We start from the raw sequence: 21,820 nt of genomic DNA on the forward strand, positions 1-21,820 counted from the left end.
AAGTATATTCAGGATGTTAGTCATGTGTTTGTCCTCCTTGCACTGTCTTCAATAGGAAACTGGAGTAGGAAAAACAGTTAACAGTTTTAGGAAACATGCCACTGCTGGAAAAATAGCTAAGTCTCTGGTAAACCACTGGAAAAAACTTATTCCGCCAGAAAATGAAAGGTAGGTCTGAGTCTAACTTTAATTTTGAGATAAATTGTTGTCCAATGTAATATTTTTATCATTTATTCAGACTGTTGTATAAAAAAATGAAATTAGCATAATAAGATAAGACCAATAAGAGACCTCCAGAAAGTAGTAATAAGGTATCATTGTCTAAATTCTTCAGGGAAGTGGCAAGTACAGATCATGAAAGGAGCTAATGTGGTGGTACTTAGTTAAATGTTGTTCTTTCCTCATCACATCTCCAGTCACTTGATTTCCTTTCCCTTACCATGCTACTTCCAAGAGAGGAAGAGGAGTAACCTCTCAACTTTAAGCTTATTAAGGTACATGAAATATTCCTCAAGAAGAACAAAAAAGTGGAGCGTGTGTGAAGCATCTCGGCATAGCTACAAGTTAATGTATTTCAAGGCCATTCCTGATTCTTGCTGATTCTGACTTCAGTGGCATTTACTATAAACTGTCCTGAGTACTGTGGCACTGTAATGGTACTATGGCTTAATTATATGAGGCTCCTATATAATTCTCCCTCTGTTGTCTGACTTTTGATTCCCACTTACGTACAAAGCAAATGCATCCGAACAGCCATACTGGGTTAGACCAATGGTCTATCTCGCCCAGTATCCTGTCTTACAACAATGGCCAGTGTCGATGCTTCAAAGGGAGTGAACAGAACAGGGCTATTATTGAGTGATCCATCCCCTGTGGTCCAGTCCCAGCATCTAGCCGGGATACCCAGTGCAAGGGGTCGCATCCCTGATCATCTTGGCTAATAGTCACTGATGGACCTATCCTCCATGAACTTATTTAGTTCTTTGTTGTGAAGGCCAAAACTGGGTTCAACATCCCTGGCAACAAGTCCCACAGGTTGACTGTGTGTTGTATTAATTAGTACTTCCTTTTGTTTGTTTTAAACCTGCTGCCTATTAATTTCATTGGGTGCCCCCCGGTTCTTGTGGGGTTTATCCCTTCACATAACGCTTCCTTATTCACTCACTCCACACCAGCCATGATTTTATAGATCTCTATTGTATTCCCCCTCCCCCAGTCGTCTCTTTTCCAAGCTGAAATCTTTTTTTTTCCTCTCTCCTCATATGGAAGCTGTTCCATTCCCCCTTTCCCCAAAGGCTCCCCAGTTCCTAATAAACCTAAAACCCTGCTCCCTATACCACTGTCTCATCCACACATTGAGACCCTCCAGCTCTGACTGTCTAACTGGCCCTGCACATGGAATTGGAAACATTTCAGAGAAGGCTACTATGGAGATCCTTGACATTAATCTCTTACCTAGCAGCCTAAATTTGGCATCCAGGACATCTCTCCTACCTTTTCCTATGTCATTGGTACCTACATGTACCACGACCACCGGCCACTCCCCCACACTGCTCATATGTAGGACCCTACCAAATTCACAACCATGAAAAACATGCCACAAACTGCGAAATCTGGTCTCCCCATGAAATCTGCCTATTCGGGGGGGGGAGGTCACAGTATTGCCCACCTGTAAGGCTGGCCCTGCCCCTCCCTCAAAAAGTGACAAGCTCCCTGCCATGCCACCCTCACTTCTTTGCTGCTGCTGCTGGTGGTGGTGCTGCCTCCAGAGCTGGACAGCCAGAGCGTGGTGGTTGCTGGCCAGGCAGCCCAACTCCAGTAGCAGTGCAGAAGTGAAGGTGTCACGGTGTGGGAGGGTTATCACTTTCTTGGGGGGAAGGAAAGGGCCAGTCTTATGGGTGGTGCTGTGGTCACCCTCCTCTCCCCCTCCCCCCCCCCCCCAGCCAGTCCAAGGCACCTTTAACCTCCAAGCTCTGGAGAGGGGAAGGACTGAGGGCGCCCTGGGGCTGAGTCGGACCCACTTCTGGCAGTGTCGCAGAAGTAAGGATGGCAATACCACACCATGCTACTCAGATGTCTTGGGAGATCTGCAACCTTCGCACCTGGCAGGCAATTCACAATGTGCCTCTCCTGGACATCAGAAACACCGCTATCTGTATTTCTTATGCTCAAATCTCCCCATTACTATTACCTGTCTCTTCCTAATGTCTGGGATTCCCTCCTCTGGAGAAGTAGCCTCCGTGTGAGAGGATGCCCTGACATCATCTGGAAGGAGTGTCCCAACTATGGGATCATTTCCCTCCACTTCAATTTGATGTTCTCCTTCCCTGAGACTTTCATCTGCCTCAACAGGACAGAGGCTGTCAGACCGGGGTGGGATCACGCTAGTGTCCCCAAAAGTCTCATCGATGTACCTCTGTCTCCCTTAGCTCTTCCAATTCAGTCACTCTGGTCTCAAGCCCTTGCTCTCCATAGAGCGTATGGCCCGGAGAGACACTGAATGCACACAGGTGCTACCTGCCCATGCTGCATTCAGTGCAATAAACTGGATAGCCCCCATTCTGCTGCTGAGCTGCTGCCTGCACTCTTTTTACTCCTGCAGCTTTTTTGGGGCAGGGGGGAGATGGGGAGGAGACTGGCTGGGATGTTGATTGGCCTAAATTTAGACCAGTGGTGTCCAACTTTTTTATGCCCAAGGTAACTTTTTGAATTTAAGGGCAACCCAGGATCTGCCCTGCTCCTTCCCCAAAGCCCCACCCCACTCACTCCATTTCCCCCCCCCCCATCACTCGCTCTCCCCCACCCTCACTTTCACCAGGTTGGAGTAAGGGGTTGGGGTTCAGCAGGGGTTGTGGGCTGTGGGGTTGGGGTGCACGAGGCACATGGCTCTGTGTGCTGCCCCTCTCTGCAAACACTGCCCCTGCAGCGTCCATTAGCCACAGCTGCCATTGGCTGCAGCTCCCCATTCCCGACCAATGGGTGCTGTGGGGGTGGTGCTTGCAGGCAGGAGCAGCGCACAGAGGGAGACCTCTGATCCCGGGGCTGCACTAGCTGCTTCCAGGAGCAGGGTGGGGCCAGCACAGGCAAGGAGCCTGTCTTAGCGGCAGCCCCGCTGTGCCACCAGAGATTGCGATCAACTGGGAGATCCTCTAGGATTGACCAGTTGGTGACCAATGATTTAGACAAGGTTTGGTGTATCTGGGTGTCACGCTCCCTCACAAAACTCCCGTTTGCTGCTCTTGTTCGCTAGCTCCTATGGTTGCTTAGGAGCTGCCTTTTTAAACCTATATTTTCCCTGAGTAACCCTGCCCCCTAGTTAATGGTTAATGGAGCCTAAAGGGATTAGGGGTCAAAGCCTCATTAAGAAACTCTCAGCCTTGCCTAACAGGCCACTAGACTCAGCACGGGGAGGGGCCCTCCAAACCAACCACACTATATATACTGCAGGCAAGCACACAGCAAACAACTCACCCCAAGGGTCACATAGTCACTCCTCCTTCACCTGGAGAACTCCCTTGCAAAATTCCCATTTGCTGCTCCTGTTCACTAGCTCCACTGTAGAGACATAATCTCCGTCTCACTGATACAGCCACTGTTGCCCTCATCAGGCCAAATGTGTTTTATGCTCTTTACAGTTCCTTACCTGATATTTTTGGGACAGAGATAAGCTGATAGCTTGAGAGCTGAAGGTCCCCGTGGATTTGGGGTTAGGTAGGTCAGGTAGGGTGGGAGAGGTATTCTGAAGTTTGTTAGGTTTTTTTGTTTTGTTTTGTTTTGTTTTTTTGCGGTGGAAAAATCCAAGGTATGTTATTAGTTGAACTGTATGTTTTACATCTTAAATTTCTATTGAATGTTTTTTCAATACCAGTAAACTGCCCAGAATCTAGGGTGAATTCAGCTTATATTGAAATAGGTAATAAATATTTGGCTGCTGTTCCTCTCTGGAAGGAAGCATGCTGGGGAAATCGTGTGGCTATCTTATTCTCACTTTCTGGTGGCAGCAGTTGCTAGTTGGTTGGACCCACATTCTGCTTCACTGGGATCCTGTGCCAATGTGAAAGAGTTACAGCAGCACTATAGGAGTGCTGGTACGTTTTACAAAGCATGTTAAGGGAGATCTGCTGCCATGGGGAGAAGCAGAGAGATGCTGCATCTGGCCATCTGCTGATAGCTGCTGCTCCTGGAGTGCCAACCTGTAGAGGCCGAGAGATTGTGGGGTGCCTTCAGATAGGATTTACTCTATCTGCTGAAGTGGCAAATGAGAGGAAAAGAGGAAGAAAAGCCTGATGTATCAAGGGTACTTAATAGATTGAAGGAAAGATTTCATATCAAACACCTGACCCTGTAGGCCCTGTCACTAAAAAGTGTTTGTACTCCTTTTCCAACAACCAGTTGGAAGCAGTTATAAGCACTGCTCAGACAGCTTTCGTGCAGCCCTGTCTATGATATCAGTTGCCCCATTGATGGAAAACAGGTGCACAGTTTTCTAAAGGTGCATTTACTATAATTCTAAAGGCACAAACATCATTTTTCCAACCTTGTATTTTCTCATGAAGTCCCTTTTTTAGGAGCATTAAGTGGATTTTGAACTTGGCTGCTTTATCAGTACTGGGACTAGTGTTTGCTTCAAGGGACGTCATCAAGTGTTTCAAGTCCAACACTTGGGTTTGTGAAAATTTTACTTTGCAGAAAACCAAGTTATTAATTCTGTTGCCCTTTTTTGACCTGAGCAGCTAGTTAAAGTTTGGGGCCCTGGGGAATGTTCCAGCTAGAAGTAGAAATTGATGGAGTCTGGTATTTTCTTCACAATCTTTCCTTATTTAAAAGGAATGTATGAAGTCCTGTCTCTGAATGCAGAAGGGACCAAGAACAAAAGGAGCAGTTTCTTAATTTACAGCTCCCAAGCCTCTTTAGCCAACACCAGAGCCAAAAGTGGGCACTCTAGCTTTTTCGGAGGTGTCACTGTTTGCTTAGAGGCTCCTGCTTGTCTTTCTTGACTATCCTCTTTCCCCCCTCTCCCCAGTAATCCCTCCTCCACCCGCACTTGTCTTTCCTCCGTTTGTGTGATCTCCCTTTTCTCTCTCTCACTCACACACTCACACACTCACACACTCACACACTCACACACTCACACACTCACACACTCACACACTCACACACTCACACACTCACACACTCACACACTCACACACACACACTACCCAAAACAATACTCAGCCAAAGCTCCTGGGCATGTTCACACACCTTTTTGGTTTAGGTGGGGGGCTTATGGTTCTAGTTAGGTTAATTGAATGGTGAGTTCACATCTGTCAATTTCAGCAGGAGGTTAAGTCCACTCATAAAGTTTCATCCAGCTCATAGCAATAGAAATGTCTTCATTACTTTCCTAGAAGACTTTTAAACAACTCAAACATTTGAAGCTTGTTGCATGTGGCTTTAAAACTTTCCCTTTTACTAATAACATTGGTAAAAGGTCTGAAGGTCACCCTCGGTAACTGAGTATTAAATTGGGGTCTGTTCTGGTTCTGTCTTGTATTTCAGTGACCACAAGGGGAAAAAACAGAACACTGAAAAGAGGAACGAATTCTCATCGGACAAGACAAAGTCATCGATTTGTAAAGAGAATAAGAACTCTGGCAAGACAAAAACATCTGAACCAGCCTCAGAAGATGGTAAAAGATCTCCCACATCTGATAAATGGAAGAAGGAGCATAGTTTTACAGAGAATAAGCAAAGAAATAAAGATACTGAGTCTTCTAATGGACGTGAAAGCAAAATACATAGCTCCAATAGTTCTAAAAATATGTCCCAAAGCATCAATCCTGAAAACACAAAAAGTGACTGCAAAGAAACAACCTCTGCAGCCAGCAAAAAACCTTCAGAAAAGCACCATTCCCCTAGAGCCAGCAAAAAAGACCTATTGCCAACGAAAGGGTCTTGTAAGGATCTTTCCAAACAGAGAAACTCTGAGGACACAGGAAAATTAAAACAAACGCTTAGTGTGGAAAACAAACCAAAGTTGCCCAGTGATGAGGACTTTGAGCCCCCCACTATGTCTTTTGAATCCTATCTTAATTATGATCAGGTTTCAAATAAAAGAAAGAGGAAGACTTGTACTACAAGTGAACAGTCAAAAAACATTAAGGGCTGCGAACAGAAAAACTGCTCGTTATCGCCGAAAACTTCAATATCCCCTGTCACAAAAGAGAGAGAGGAAAAACCACACAAATCAGAAGATGATCAGTCAGAAAGTCCCACTAAAAAGGTAAACTATTATTTAGTCAAGCTAACATGAAATAAAGTACTAATTTATTTGAGTTAATTTATTAACAAATTTATTTTGCAGTTTAATTCTGTATGTTTTAACTCAAATCTCAGATTGCATGGCTTTGACATATCAGCCACACATAGAAGTGGTTACTAATAATTGGGAATCATTTTTGACCCAGAAAAATATGACTGTAGTTTATTTTTTTGGATCAAATAATGAGTAAAAATTAAATGTTACAGAGTGCAAAGTTAAGCGCCAAAAAAATAAAACTGCAGATTTGAGATTACCCTTGAAACCTTAATTGTGCCTCCTTGTGCATATGGATTATGATGGTCTTTAATGATGTGATAACACTGTTTTTCCTGAGTCATGGCCTAAGTAAGGCAGAGTCCTGTGGAGAAGTGCTCTTATTGACGAAATCCCTTAAACATGTACTTTAAGAACATGAAGTCCCTTTGGATTCCATATGATTGAAACACAGGCTTAAAGTTCTTTTCTGAGTAGGGATGCACTTAGTATGTTTCCTTGAATCAGGGCCTTATGGACAGAATAGTTGGTGCTTCAGGCCTTGGCTACACTTGCAGCTGTACAGCGCTGTGAGTTAAACCTGACTTCGTGCAGTTGAGTAGGGAAAGCGCTGCAGTCTGTTCACACTGACCGCTGCCCAGTGCACTGTCGTGGCCACATTTGCGGCAATTGCAGCGCTATTGGGAGCAGTGCATTATGGGCAGCTATCCCACAGAGCACCTTTTCCCATTCTGGCTCCATGGGTTGTGGGAAGGGGTGTGGGTGCGGGGCATTCTGGGTCGCTTCACATCCCAGAAATCCCTTTGTTTCCGTCCACCTTTGGCGCCCTCTTTCAACTGTTTCTGTGCAGCGCGATCGGTCTGCGGGAAATGGAGCCGGAACTGCTGAGGCGTATGCTGACTTATCTCGCCAGCACGTCACGTTTGGCTGTCGAACTATTCCTTAAGATCCAAAGTGAGAGTGAGTCCGACAATGCTATCGAGCAGCGTAACGCATACAACACGAAATTGCTTCTGGCATTCACGGACACGTTCAGCACCGTGGAACGCCGCTTTTGGGCTTGGGAAACAAGCACCAAGTGGTGGGATCACATCGTCATGGAAATCTGGGATGACGAGCAGTGGCTGCAGAACTTTCGGATGAGAAAAGCCACTTTCATGGGACTGTGTGAGGAGCTCGCCCCCACCCTGCGGCACAAGGACACGAGATTGAGAGCTGCCCTGCCAGTGGAGAAGTGAGTGGCTATTGCAGTCTGGAAGCTGGCAACTCCAGACAGCTACCAGTCGGTTGCAAGTGGGAAAGTCGACCGTTGGAATCGTGTTGATGCAAGTTTGCAAGGCCATTAATCACATCCTACTCAGAAGAACTGTGACTCGGGGTAACGTGCAGGAAATAGTGGATGGTTTTGCACAAATGGGGTTCCCTAACTGTGGAGGGGCGATAGATGGGACGCACATTCCTATTCTGGCACCACCCCACCTAGGATCAGAGTACGTTAGTCGGAAGCGGTATTTCGCTATGGTTCTCCAGGCGCTTGTGGATCACCGTGGGCGTTTCATTGACATTAACACAAGCTGTCCCGGAAAGGTGCATGACGTACGCATCTTTCGGAACACTTGGCTGTTCAGGAAGATGCAGGCCGGGACTCTTTTCCCAGAGCGGAAGATCACGGTAGGGGAAGTTGAAATGCCCATTGTGATCCTTGGAGATCCCGCTTACCCGTTAATGCCGTGGCTCATGAAACCCTACACCGGGAGCCTTGACAGCAGCAAGGAACGGTTCAACTACAGGCTGAGCCGGTGCCGAATGACTGTGGAGTGTGCCTTTGGCCGTTTTTAAAGGGCCGCTGGCGATCTCTGTATGGGAAGCTGAACTTGGCCGAAAACAGCATCCCCGCGGTTATATCCGCGTGCTGTGCCCTCCATAATATTTGTGAAGGGAAGGGTGAAAGCTTCACTCAGGCATGGCCCTCGGAGGTTCAACACCTGGAGACTGAATGTGCACAGCCAGAGAACAGGGCTATTACAGGGGCCCAGCGTGGGGCTGCAAGGATTAGGGATGCCTTGAGGGAGCAATTTGAGGCTGAAAACCAGTAGTGATATCTGGTGCCCTGCACGGGAGTGCAGTGCAGTAGTTCCAATCTTTAGGAATCTGTGTGTGCTAAGCAGACTTGCAGTGCCTGTTTATTTCCTGGGCTATGGAGTCTTTTACTTTTATGCAATAATAAAGAATGTTTTCAAAACCAAATAATCCATTTATTTAAAAGAAAAAAAAATTATTGATTGAAAAGAAACAAGGGGGTGGAGTGGGGAACGGTACAATCACAGATTTGCATATGTCCTGTCTGGTGTGCTGTGCAGTGAGTGCTGCACTTCAGGACAGCTATACTGCATCGTGATGAGGGTTGAGTGTAGAGGGTAAGGGTCGTGGTTTTCAGGGCTGGGTGGTGAAGATACTGGTGTTGGAGGCAGCGGGTGGCATCAAGAACACGGAAGTTGGGGAAAGTGGGTTGGAGGTGACAGTGGGGCACAACGGAAAGAGTTTTGGGACAAGGGCTGTGGGGGGGGGGGGTAGCATTTGCGGTACTGCTCCTCTTTCTGCATGGCTACAAGCTCCTGGATAGCGTCTGCTTGGCGCTCCAGGATGCTTATGAGCTGATCCGTGCTTTGCTGCCGGTGCGTGGTGCTTTGCCGCCGGTGCGCTGCGTTTTCCTGGCGGATCCTGCTTTCTCTCTCCCTCCAGTCCTGTGCTTTCTCATTCTCTTTAATAGATTGCCGCATCACTTCTTGCAGCATGTCGTCTTTGCTTTTTCGCGGTCTCTTCCTGAGTCTTTGAAGCCTCTGAGCAGGCGATAAGAGGGACGGCTGAGGTCTCAAGGTTGATGCTGCTGTATAGGCAAAATGCAACATTTAACAGAAGCAGCATTGTTTATACCAGACAGAGTAATGATTCCCCCCGCACTTAAAGAGTAGAAAACACACAGGGTCTACACAATTGCATAATTTTCCCGTTCGAAACAGAGCACACGTATCCCACAGGAGCCTCAAAATAGTGAGTAAGTGGGACTGATTGTTTCAGGGCTGCACTGTCCTCTGGGTTTCTGTGCCTTGGGGAGAGTCAACAGCTTCAGGGGGCACCTACACTGAACACTGTCCCAACATTTTTCACAGGAGTTCGTCCTGGATGATATCTCGCTGCTGAGGGTGACCTGGGAAGCAAGGGAGGGTTTTCTACTGCAATGCGGCTTCCGCCCTGGCCCATATGCAGCTTGCCTGTGTACAGCAATGGTCCCCTCCCGCCCCTCGCAGCACCGTGGCGCGGACACGTTAGCTTGGCTGGGACAAGGACCACGGTAGCTCTCCCGATAAACCTGCGCAGGCGCATTGCAAACGTTCTGGATGAGACATTCGAGGACATTACTGAGGCCGATTACCGCGATGTGATAAACCACATCAATGCACTATTCCGCATCTAGGCATGCATGCCTAACCCTCCTCTCCCAAAGAGCCCGCACCAAAAAAATTCCTTCCCGAAAAAAACCCCGCTTACCCGGAACCTGCTCTTCTGTTTGTTTGTCCTCCACCAAGTACCGGCTGCGAGTGGCTACCTTCCTCTTGGCTCAAGAAGAGCTCCTGGCTGCATGGCTCCAGGGATTCCGGGGTGTCTCCATCTGACCCACCACCATCACTCCCGTTTTCCTCCTCTTCCTCCTCCCCCCCCCCACCCTCCATTGGCTCTGAAGTGTTCATGGTGGTGCTCGGAGTGGAGGTGGGGTTAACCCCAAGTATCGCATCCAGCTCTTTGTAGAATCGGCAGGTCGCGGGGGGAGCACCCGAGTGGCCGTTTGCGTGGCGGGCTTTGCGGTAGGCACTCCGCAGCTCCTTCACTTTAATCCTGCATTGCAGGGCGTCCCGGTCATGGCCCCTTTCCATCCCCTTTGATACCTTCCCAAAGGTATCGTAATTCCTACAGCTGGAGCGCAGCTGGGACTGTACAGCTTCCTCCCCCCAAACACTGAGGTCCAGCAACTCGCCATTGCCCATGCTGGGGCTCGCGTGGAGGCATGGACACCTGGAAAGATTCGCTGATAGCACTCCATGCCACGCTAGGCTGAGCAAACAGGAAGGGGATTTTTAAAATTCCCGGGGAATGTAAAGGGTGGGTTACATGGTCAGTTACCTGAGGCTAGGGCAGTAGAGTTTGAACTGATGACCAGAGTGACTATAACAGGTGTTGTGGGATACTGCACAATAATTCTGGAGGCCATTCACAGTGCATTGGGTGGCCACACTGGTGCCGCAGCGCTGCAGCGGCAGCGCAATACTTGCTATTCCTGTCTGGGACGTGGAGTACATGCAGCGCTGCAAATGCCTTGCCAGTGTGGATGGGGAGTGAGTCACAGCGCTGGGGGCGGCTTTACAGCGCTTCAACTCGCAAGTGTAGCCCAGGCCTCAGTAAAAAGGCAACTGTCCAATAATTTATCCTCAATGTGTGGTAGCTCTATACTTTACTTAGTGCACAACATCAAGAACCAACACCAAATGAGTGTAAAATTCCCTATGGGCTTTCTTATGGCACTCATCACCATAAATAACTGATTCTCATCATCAAATCAATTTATCTTCACAACACTTGAGTGAGAGTAGAAGACTTTTAGAGTTGGGGGTATGAGTCTTAGGGAGCCAAAGCCCAAAATTTGCAAAAGTCTTGAGTGACCAGTGATTGGGCACATAACTTACTTTAAAAGACTCTTTTTTTTTTTTTTTTTTTTAATTACCTTGTAGCATATGCAGATCCCATTGTCTTCACTTGCAGTAGTATGTACTTGGCACTTCAGAAAACTCAGGAGCCTGGTGCCTCAAGTTGGACAGGAACACACAATTAGTGGCCATCTGTGGGACACTTCGTCAGAAGTTTTCCCCAGGATAGTTTTCAACTGCCCTCTAACCATACAACCATCTCTTCTCTTCTTGCAGTCCCCTCATTCACTACCCGCCTTGCAACTTCTCCAATGATTTGGACCAGCATCCTATCGATGAAAGTCTCATTCACTACATGCTTGTGATTCATTCCTGAGCCCATCTTGTGCACAGATTGTAGCAAGGGACCTGTGACATACTGGGTTTTTATATGCAATATAGTGTTGGTGATGAGTGAATGGATAAAATGAAAAGTAATTCATAGTTACGGTGAAGTAATGTTTAGTGCGAGAAAGCAACAAGTCATTACTCTGAAACGCTTTTGCTTTAGTATTTGATGATGTATTTGAAGACTTCTTTATCCTAAATAAGAATTATGGATATTGTAATGGTGTTTCCTTGAATGCATGTAGGCCAAGACCGCATCGCTCCAAGATCTACTTAATACTCCACTGCCTAAATTTCTGCCAGAGATATCCTTATCTTCTCCCCCATATTCTACGGAGTTCAAAGGTAAGTCATATGCAAGACTGTTCCCGATGAGACTAAAATGAGCACAGTTAGCAGAGCAGTCCTGCTAAGTGTGGGGTGTATTGCACCTCACAAAAAAACATGCCAGTGTTTTGTGCCAGTGCAGTACTTCATCTTCTGCACTGGCTCCCACATAGGGATCCACTAGATTCTGAAGGTAGTACGTTGCATACAGGAGCAGATTCCCCAGTTCCACTCACTTTGACAAGGCCTTCAACGCTTGTGGAATCCAAACCATACAGAGATGGCGGGGGTGGGGCTTCCATGGATGTGGAAGAAGCTGTTGAGGGGAGGGAGCATGCCACATTAATCTAATTTTCCTTCAGGCACACTGGCTTTCTTTCTCCATTTATTCTTTGCTCTCTTGTGCACCTCTGTCAAGGCTGTATCCCCACTTTGAACTTTACGGTACAAATGTAGGGGCCTGCATAAAAACTTCTAAGCTTAACTACCAGCTTAGCTTTGGTTTCGCTGCCACCATTTCAATGGATTCCCCCCCTGGGAAGCCTTGAAAAACCTTCACCAATTCCCTGGTGAATACAGATCCAAACCCCTTGGATCTTAAAACAAGGAGAAATTAACCATTCCCCTCCTTCCTCCCACCAACTCCTGGTGAATCAAGATCCAAACCCCTTAGATCTTAAAACAAGGAGAAATCAATCAGGTTCTTAAAAAGAAGGCTTTTAATTAAAGAAAAAAGTAAAAATTATCTCTGTAAAATCAGTATGGAAATTAACCTTACAGGGTAATCAAACTTAAAGAACTCAGAGGACTCCCCTCTAGTCTTAGGTTCAAAGTACAGCAAACAAAGATAAACACTTTAGTAAAAGGTACATTTACAAGTTGAGAAAACAAAGGAAAACTAACACGCCTTGCCTGGCTGTTTACTTACAAGTTTGAAATAGGAGAGACTTGTTTAGAAAGATGTGGAGAACCTGGATTGATGTCTGGTCCCTCTCAGTCCCGAGAAGGAACACTACAAACAAAGAACACAAACAAAAACCTTCCCCCCGCCAAAGATTTGAAAGTATCTTGTCCCCTTATTGGTCCTTTAGGTCAGATGCCAGCCAGGTTACCTGAGCTTCTTAACCCTTTACAGGGAAAAGGATTTTGGAGTCTCTGGCCAGGAGGGATTTTATAGTACTGTACACAGGACAGCTGTTACCCTTCCCTTTATAGTTATGACAACCTCCTAGGGGGGAATCTAGCACTCCGTATTAACCCGACTTGTTTGGATTAAAAAAAAATACATAAACTTGCAGATGTGACCGCCTTCTAATAACTGACAGACATGCTACTCCTGGAATGTGGAGCATGACATGATCTGAGAATGTGCAGGTGGATGCTGTGTGGGTTTCCCTTTATAGTTCTACTGATAAACTGCATTCTGGCCTTGAAATATCCGTGCTGTTACAACTCTTGGCTTCTCTAGTTTAACTACTAATTTTACCAAACTATCATACAATTTTGTAAATTAGACAAAAGTTTACGAGAACTAAATCACCAGAGTGTTTTGACTTGTATAAGTCAGCATTTGAACTCTGGCTTCTGTAGGTAAAAGGCATTAAACTCATTGCCTCAGCTGAAACTGACTCTGCACTTTTGCTCCTCGTACAATGTCAATAAGTCCTGAATAGATGTAATAAAACTTTGTATTGCAATAAAAATTAACTGCATATTTTTTTCTACCAGCCACGTTTCTCAATTAGTTAATTATATGCCTTTAGGAAACTAGATTGCTTTGAACATCCTTAAAGAACTGCAGTATGAATCTGAGTATACATAGGCAAAACCCTTCTTTGAGATTTGTTTTCTTTATAATTTCTGTAGCACCAGTCACAGAAGTACCCCAGCAAAGCAGTGATACAAATCAATTCACAGGACGGAGACTGAACTCTAAAATGCAGGTTTACTCTGGCTCTAAAACAGTCTATCTTTCAAAGATGCTAACCCTGTATGAACAGTGCATCCGCATACTTCAAAATAACATTGATTGTAAGTACTTTAATATGGGTTTCAGCAGGTGGAGTGGCATTATAGTGCTAGGCTTTCAATAGTGTAAGACTATCTTTTTTTGTGATTGAAGAATTAAGTTTCTTAGTAAGTCCCAACTTTACATTAAACTATGATGCCATGGCAATAGAAACATCATGAAACAAAAGCCAAAAAGCCCTCTTGCTTTTTTCTGTCTAGATGCTGTTAGTCTCATGTTTAATCTGAGATAAAACTGTATTTGGTATAAAATAGGGATGAACTGTCAAGAAAACAATTAGTATGTACATTCACCCCTTGCATTTAACTTGCATGTGAGTATTCCAAACTTTGGTGCGTGTCTAAATTTGGCACGGGGGGAGGAGAGAGAATGGGTAGAGATGGTGAAATGGGTAGACAAGGATGCCTATATTTCCTCAAATTACCACTTTAATAGTCAGTACAGAACAGCTCATGTACAAACAGCTTAGGTTGTCCAGACCTCAGAATACATGTTCCGTTGGTATATATTAAAATAATCCTATATCTTTTGTTGGGTATCTATTTTTAAAACTGTTTTGTAAGTGGTGAATCTTATTGTGTACATATGGGTGGGATACTTAAAATATTGTCTTGCTTTGTAGCACTACATGAAGTAGGAGGAGTGCCCTTTGAAATTCTTGAGCCTGTGCTAACACGTTGTACACCAGAGCAGTTGTTTCGAATAGAGGAGTGCAATCCGGTAAAGTCTGTCTTGTTCAATGCCTTAGAACCTATTTCATAATTGCTTGTGCTCAAAATCAAAATAACTTTTAGTAAAACAAAGTAAAAATTGTGAAGGTATCACTCTCCCCCACCCCAAATGGCTGGTTCATAAACTGATCAGACCCTCTATATAGTAAGACTTTGTCTACAATTGTTAGGAGTTATACTCTGAAAAGAATATTAGCATCTAGAAGTGTGGTACATGCTTTACAGAATGTATGCTTGGACAGGTCCCTGCCTCAAAACCTTTGTAGTCCAAATTGACAACACACAAAGGGCTGGAAGAAGGGATGAATATTTAAAAACAAAACAAAAAAACGTAATAGTCACCCTCACTCTCTTCTGTCCTGTCTTTTGCCTTGACCTTTACTTACATTTTAATTCTAATATGTATAGCGTACTATTAACTTCAATTTTATCCCTCATCACTTTGTCCTTGCCTACAATATTCTACTTTTTTCCCAGTGAAGTTAGCCCCTTACCTATTCAACTCTTTCTTCGTCGCTCTGTGGAGCAGATCATAGCCTCAAACTGTTTTACTCCCACCGGACAAATGTCTCCCTCAACACCTAGGAAAAGTAAAAAGGGCATTGGCAGTGTTAACATGAAAGTGCTCAAAATAAAATTTCAGGTGAAACTTGGTACCTGTTGAGGTCCAGGGGACAAGAATTGGCTCTTAGCTTGAAGTTTAATTAAATGAACGACGCCACTTGTTTCTGGACTAGTTTAATATAGTTTTTATTATATTTTCATTTTCCCAGCTTCTGCTTTAACGCCTGGTTGAAGGCAGGGGCTAGGGTCTGTTTATACTACTATGTCAGACTGAGCAGAAGGGGATCTGACACACTAGGACACTGCCCTAGATAACTGCCTCTTCCCACACAGCTCCACATCGCTACAGAGACCGCTCTGGGAGCGGAGAGGAGGGGGAACTAGACTCCTACACTGACCTGTCTGGGGTGAGTTGAGGAGATTATTATCTGGAGAACCCATTGGTAGTAAAAGGGGATATGAGGATGTAAGCAGCCTGCTTTTATTACTCTTAGCTTGGAACCAGGCAGGGAATAAAGGTTTTACCTGGCTTCCTTATAGCTGTTAAAAGAGAATCTATACAGTCTACCCTAATCACGCATCACTGTGATTTCTTAGTTCTACTGTCATTGTCATGCCTCCTGGCTTCTTCACTGTATGTCAGGCTCTGAAGCACCAAGGTTGTTACTAGGGGTGAATCGGGGAAGCCAGCATAGGACACACATTTACTTTTGCCCCTAAAATAAAAAAGGAAGGAGACAGAACAGATTTCAGATACTATCATGTGTTCCAGCTATTTCAATCATCTATGTATTCCCAAGAGAAAAATGGTTAAGGTTGCAGAATGAAGCACACATCAGGAAATATCAAAGGTAAATTTGCTGCAATAACCTCAACTCTGTCCTCTTATACATATGTGTATGGTGAAAGCTTCAATTACATATTTCTGAACTGGATTTCTGAATACTTAGTACTCTTGGAAAATCAGGCCACTCTTCTTTAGATGCTAGCTTTAGGCAATCAAGTTTGAAAATTTTGGCTAATAACCATCTTTGTCTACAATATAATGAAACAACCTTTAATCTAATCTTTGACCAATGGATACATTAGATGTTGCTGAATGTGGCTTGTTATGCTTTCTGAATGTTATGGCACATGGTGAGAAGAGATGTTTACTAGAGTTTCTTTGGCTTGCTCCTCAGTCTTGAAGCAATGTAAATGGAGGATAACATTTTCAAAAGTGCCTATGTGATTTGGGATCCTAAAATCTCTTCGAACATGTATAGGAGTTAAGTGCCTAAGTCCCATAGGTACTCTTGAAAATGTTACTACAAGTCTTTAAGCGTTGTTAATTACCTTTTTGCTTCAAACCAAGACATTTATAGAAGAGTCTGATCATTTGTGGAAGAAACACTGCCAAAGGGATTTTAAAAACGACCATCTCCTGGAATATGAATCGTGGCGTGAAATGTATGTGCGGCTCTTCAGTCAGAGAGAAGAAAAACTAAAGACCCTCACAAAAAACATTATTTCAGCTCAGTCTGAAAAACCTAAAGGTAAATAAAGTCTACGGGTAACTTTTTTTTCTTCCTTTAATGCCTGCCCCCCCCCCCCCACACACACACACATTTTCAAATTTTCAGAAATGCAATGTCTGGGATTTAGTGTGTTTTTTAATAATTGCACTGAATGTTAATAAAAGCTCATCTCAGGGAGAGGTGATTGCTATTCCTTTGTGTTCAAATGCTTTTAAAGGTTGCACACAAGATTCATTCATGTAACTGATTCATGCTTTTTTAGGCCAAAATGTCTGATCTTGATGGTTTAGAGCTCAGGAGCCAAAGCGGTCTGTTTCCTGTATTGCACAGGCCATCACTGGGGCCATCCCAGACGTTGTCTCTGTGAAGAAAGTGTGCACATTCTGTAATAGTACTTTGTCATTGTTCAGTTGGTACCTTGATGTAAAGTTTTGTAAACCTGTCACTGTTTTCTTATATTTAACGTTTTCCATTAAATGTTGGAAATCACATTGCCACACTGTCATTGTTGACTCTTCCTAAGAAAAGAAAAAAATTGATAAGTGTGATATTTAACTTTAAAAATGCCCTTCACCTTGTTTCTATATTAGGGCGACAGGTTAAACTGGCTTACATACATAGTGTGGCAAAACCACCGAGAAATGTTCGTCGGCAGCAAGAGATCTATGGGACAGCTGGACCTATTGTACAGCTTCATCCTATCGAAAAGGGCAAGTAAGTACACTGTTAGTGCACTCTGATTTGAGATTGGATGGCTTCATGCTGGCTATGTCAGTAAATGAATGTTACTAGCAAAACCTTTGTATGAAAGAATGCAGCTAAACTGTAACTATCGCTTTTTTTTTAGTATTTCAACTATCGGAAATATAAACTTACATTTTAGGAATTATTTGTCTGCAGTGTGCCCCAACTTCATCCCTTCTCTGCCCTTTTTTTTGATGGGGTGACCAAAATTGCACACAGTATTCAAAGTATAGATGTACAATGCATTTATATAGAGGCAATATATTTCCTGTCGATCCTTTTTCTAATGGTTTCTAACATTGTTAACTTTTATTGACTTCTGCACATTGAGCAGATGTTTTCAGAGAACTATGTGCAATGATTAAGATCTTTCATGAGTGGTAACAGCTAATTTAGACCCCATCATTTTATATGTGTAACCCTTCTGCCCCTCTGAGTTGGCAGCAACAAGGGCTGGGTTCAGTATCTAGGGGTTCCGTTTCAATAGCGCAATGCAAAACCGGCTTGAGCCCCCCACCCAGTGACCTGGGACATACCACCCCCCCAGGCACCTCTAGGAGGCAATACTTCCCCTCTCGCAAGCACAGAGTCTGAGTGTAGCAAAAGCCTTTTAATAAAGGAGGCATTATGTTGGGGAAACACCACAAACAGGATTCATAACACAAACCATGAGCAAAAGACCCACCTCCAAGTAAGTTTGGGCAGTGTCCTTTTCCCCTCAGGGTCTTAAGTCCAATCACCCCAAAGTCTCTGTCCCTGGTTAGTGCCGCCCCAGAGTTCAAAAGTTTATCTGCAGAGTTTTACCCCCCCCAGCCTGGGGGGAAATAGGGAGAGGCACACGGGATGTTAAGGGGCACCTTACGTGGTCCGAGGCCGACTGCCCCACCTCTCCATGGAGTTCTGCTGCAGCCTTTACCACGAATGGCTCCACTCTACCAGCCGCGCTGCTCCACTCCTTGTTCTGTGGGCCGCTCCAACGGTCCCACAAACTGCTCAGCTCTGCCAGCCGCTCCACTCCACCAGCCGTCCCATGAACCGCTCCAGCTGCCCCCACAAATGGCTCAGCTCCACTCTGCGCCGCTCCGCTCGCTGTTCCATGGGCCGCTCCAACCATCCCACAAACTGCTTGGCTCTGCCAGCTGCTTAGCAATCTATCTTCAGGCTCCCCCACTGGTTAACACAGCACTCAGTGATCTCAGCTCAGCAATTTTAGCTCTTTTAGTGATTTCAGTTGTAGTAGGGGAGCCCCAGTGCTGGTGCACCATTGGCCCAAAGTGAATTCAGTTCAGCAACTTCTAGCTAGACTCCTAATGAAAGCAAACTTAGCTCTGCTGTTCAACAGTGGAGAGAGGGGATAGTGCAATTGGTGTTCCAGGCCCTCAAAAGGGGCCCATACCATCAGGTACACATACCTGTCCCCAACCTCTCAATTCACTGGGTTTTGTAACCCATGCCCCTTGTCTAGCGAGTGCTACTTAGTTACTGGTGAGTTCCTCTGTCCTACAACAGTTCCACTGGCCTTGATTCACAGAATCAGGGTAACACTTTATTCTTCCTGCCCCAATAACAGAGAAACTGGGGATCCCACACCAGCCAAAGTAACCACTTTCAGTTGTTGTCCCAGGCTAGGCGGGTGGGTGTGCCTATGCAAACAAGATCAGCCCCTGAAGTTCTTTTCCACCCTCGCCATAATTCACCACCAGATGTCAGAGTAGAGCTTATCCTGACTCTGCTTACATATGTATAGTTGGGATTATGTTTGCCAATGTGCATTACTTCGCATTTATCAACATTGAATTTCATCTGCCATTTTTTTCCCCAGTCACCCAGTTTTGAGAGATCACTTTGTAGCTTTTCACAGTCTGCTTTGGACTTAATTATCTTGAGTAGTTTTGGATCTGCAAATTTTGCCACCTCACTGTTTACCCCTTTCTCCAGATAATTTATCTATGTTGAACAGTTCTGGTCCCAATACAGACTCTACCTCTCTCCAGTCTGAAAACTGGCCATTTATTCCTACCCTTTGTTTTCTCTCTCTTAACCAGTTACTGATTCATGAGAGACCCTTCCCTCTTATCCCATGACTGCTTAGTTCACTTAAAAGCTTTTGGGGAGGGACCTTGTCTGAAAGTCCTAGTACTAGATCCATTGGACTATCCTAATTTACATGTTTGACATCTTTCTCCCCCCCCCCACCCCCCGAAAGAATTCTAATGGGTTAGTGAGACCTGTTTTTCCCATTACAAAAGCTGTAATTGACTCTTCCCCAACATATCCTATTAATCTGTGTGATAATTCTGTATTTTACTATAATTTCAACCAATTTGCCTGGTACTGAAGTCAGGCTTACTGGCCTGTCATTGCAATGACTACCTCTGGAACTGTTTTTAAAAATTGGCGTCACGTTGGCTGTTCTCCAGTCATCTGGTACAGAAGCTGATTTAAGTGATAGGTTATATACCACAGTTGGTAGTTCTGCAATTTCACATTTGAGTTCCTTCAGAACTCTTGGGTGAATACCATCTGGTCCTAGTGACTCATTACAGTTAAATGTATCTTTGTTCCAAAACCACCTATATTGATACCTCAATCTGGGACAGTTCCTCAGATTTGTCACCTAAAAAGAGTGGCTCAGGTGTGGGAATCCCCCCCCCCCCCGTGTCCTCTGAATCTAATCCAAAGAATTAATTTAGCTTGTCTGCAATCACCTTATCTTCCTTGAGTGCTCCTTTAACATCTTGATTATCCAGTGGCCCCATTGATTGTTTGGCAGGCTTCCTGCTTCTGATGTACTTAAAAACAAATTGCAATTAATTTTTGGGTCTTTGGCTAGTTGCTTTTCAAATTCTTTTTTTGGCCTGTGTTATTATACTTTTACACTTGATTTTTCCAGAGTTTATGCTCCTTTCTGTTTTCCTCAGTAGGATTTAACTTCCAGTTTATAAAAGGATGCCTTTTTGACTATAACCACTTTTTACTTTTGTTTAGTGGTGGAGGCACATTTTTGGTTCTCTGTTTTATAATTTGGGATATACATTTAATTTTGAGCCTCTATTATGACTTTTTTTTGTTTGTTTCTCTGCAGCTTGCAGGCATTTCACTCTTGTGCCTGTACTTTTTTAAATTTCCATTTAACTAGCTTCCTCATTTTTGTGTAGTTCTTCTTTTTGAAGTTGAATGTTATTGCAGTGGGCTTCTTTAGTGTCTTCCCCCACCACCACCACCACCAGATGTTAAATTTAATTATATTGTGGTTGCTATTATGAAGCGGTTCAGCTATATTCACTTTTTGGACTAGATCCTGTGCTGCACTTAGGACTAAATAAAGAATTGCCTCTCCCTTTGTGGGTTCCAGGACTAACTAACTGCTCCAAGAAGCAGTCATTTATGGTGTTAAGAAACTTTTCTCTACTTTCCATTCAGCACTGACATGTACCTAGTGAATATGGTGATAGTTTAAATACCCCATTATAAAAATAGAAAACTCAATAATATCCTTTCTAGCAACATATTGGTTTTAACATGAAAAATAAGCAACTGTTCTGTAGGTTGTCTAACATTTACCCAATGACTGGAAGTTAGCTAATGTAATGCCAATATTTAAAAAGGGCTCTAGAGGTGATCCTGGCAATTACAGACCGGTAAGTCTAACGTCGGTACTGGGCAAATTAGTCAAAAAATAGTTAAGAATAAAATTCAGACACATAAAAAAACAAACTGTTGAACAATAGTCAACATGGTTTCTGTAAAGGGAAATCGTGTCTTACTAATCTATTAGAGTTCTTTGAAGGGGTCAACAAACATGTGGACAAGGGGGATCCAGTGGACATAGTGTACTTAGATTTCCAGAAAGCCTTTGACAAGGTCTCTCACCAAAGGCTCTTTCGTAAATTAAGCTGTCATGGGATAAAAGGGAAGGTCCTTTCATGGACTGAAAACTGGTTAAGACAGGGAACAAAGGGTAGGAATTAATGGTAAACTTTCAGAATGGAAGGGGTAACTAGTGGTGTTCCCCAAGGGTCAGTCCTCGGACCAATCCTATTCAACTTATTCATAAATGATCTGGAGAAAGGGGTAAACAGTGAGGTGGCAAAGTCTGCAGATGATACTAAACTGCTCAAGATAGTTAAGACCAAAGCAGACTGTGAAGAACTTCAAAAAGATCTCACAAAACTAAGTGATTGGGCAGCAAATGGCAAACGAAATTTAATGTGAATAAAACTAAAGTAATGCACATTGGAAAAAATAACCCCAACTATACATACAATATGATGGTGACTAATTTAGCTACAAGTAGTCAGGAAAAAGATCTTGGAGTCATCATGGATAGTTCTCTGAAGATGTCCACGCAGTGTGCAGAGGCAGTCAAAAAAGCAAACAGGATGTTAGGAATCATTAAAAAGGGGATAGAGAATAAGACTGAGAATATTATTGCCCTTATATAAATTGATGGTACACCCACATCTCGAATACTGCGTACAGATGTGGTCTCATCTCAAAAAAGATACACTGGCACTAGAAAA

At 44.2% G+C, this 21,820-nt stretch overlaps 1 protein-coding gene across 4 annotated transcripts in view; it reads left to right on the forward strand.

The window, feature by feature from the left end:
* LOC101934531 (elongin-A-like) overlaps nt 1-21,820 on the forward strand; it is a 54,251-nt gene that overhangs the window by 18,262 nt on the left and 14,169 nt on the right. For all 4 annotated transcript variants that reach the window (XR_006174120.2, XM_042848808.2, XM_065587794.1 and 1 more), the window contains exons 3-9: nt 56-168; nt 5,542-6,265; nt 11,631-11,730; nt 13,579-13,743; nt 14,364-14,461; nt 16,391-16,571; nt 17,144-17,267. Coding sequence is in view for 3 of the 4 variants with exons in the window: in XM_042848808.2 (XP_042704742.2) it covers nt 56-168; nt 5,542-6,265; nt 11,631-11,730; nt 13,579-13,743; nt 14,364-14,461; nt 16,391-16,571; nt 17,144-17,267 (1,505 nt within the window). In the remaining variant the exon portion in view is untranslated. The remainder of the gene's footprint in view (nt 1-55; nt 169-5,541; nt 6,266-11,630; nt 11,731-13,578; nt 13,744-14,363; nt 14,462-16,390; nt 16,572-17,143; nt 17,268-21,820) is intronic.

This window comes from Chrysemys picta, chromosome 3 (genome assembly GCF_011386835.1).
Source record: "Chrysemys picta bellii isolate R12L10 chromosome 3, ASM1138683v2, whole genome shotgun sequence".
NCBI lineage: Eukaryota > Metazoa > Chordata > Testudines > Emydidae > Chrysemys > Chrysemys picta.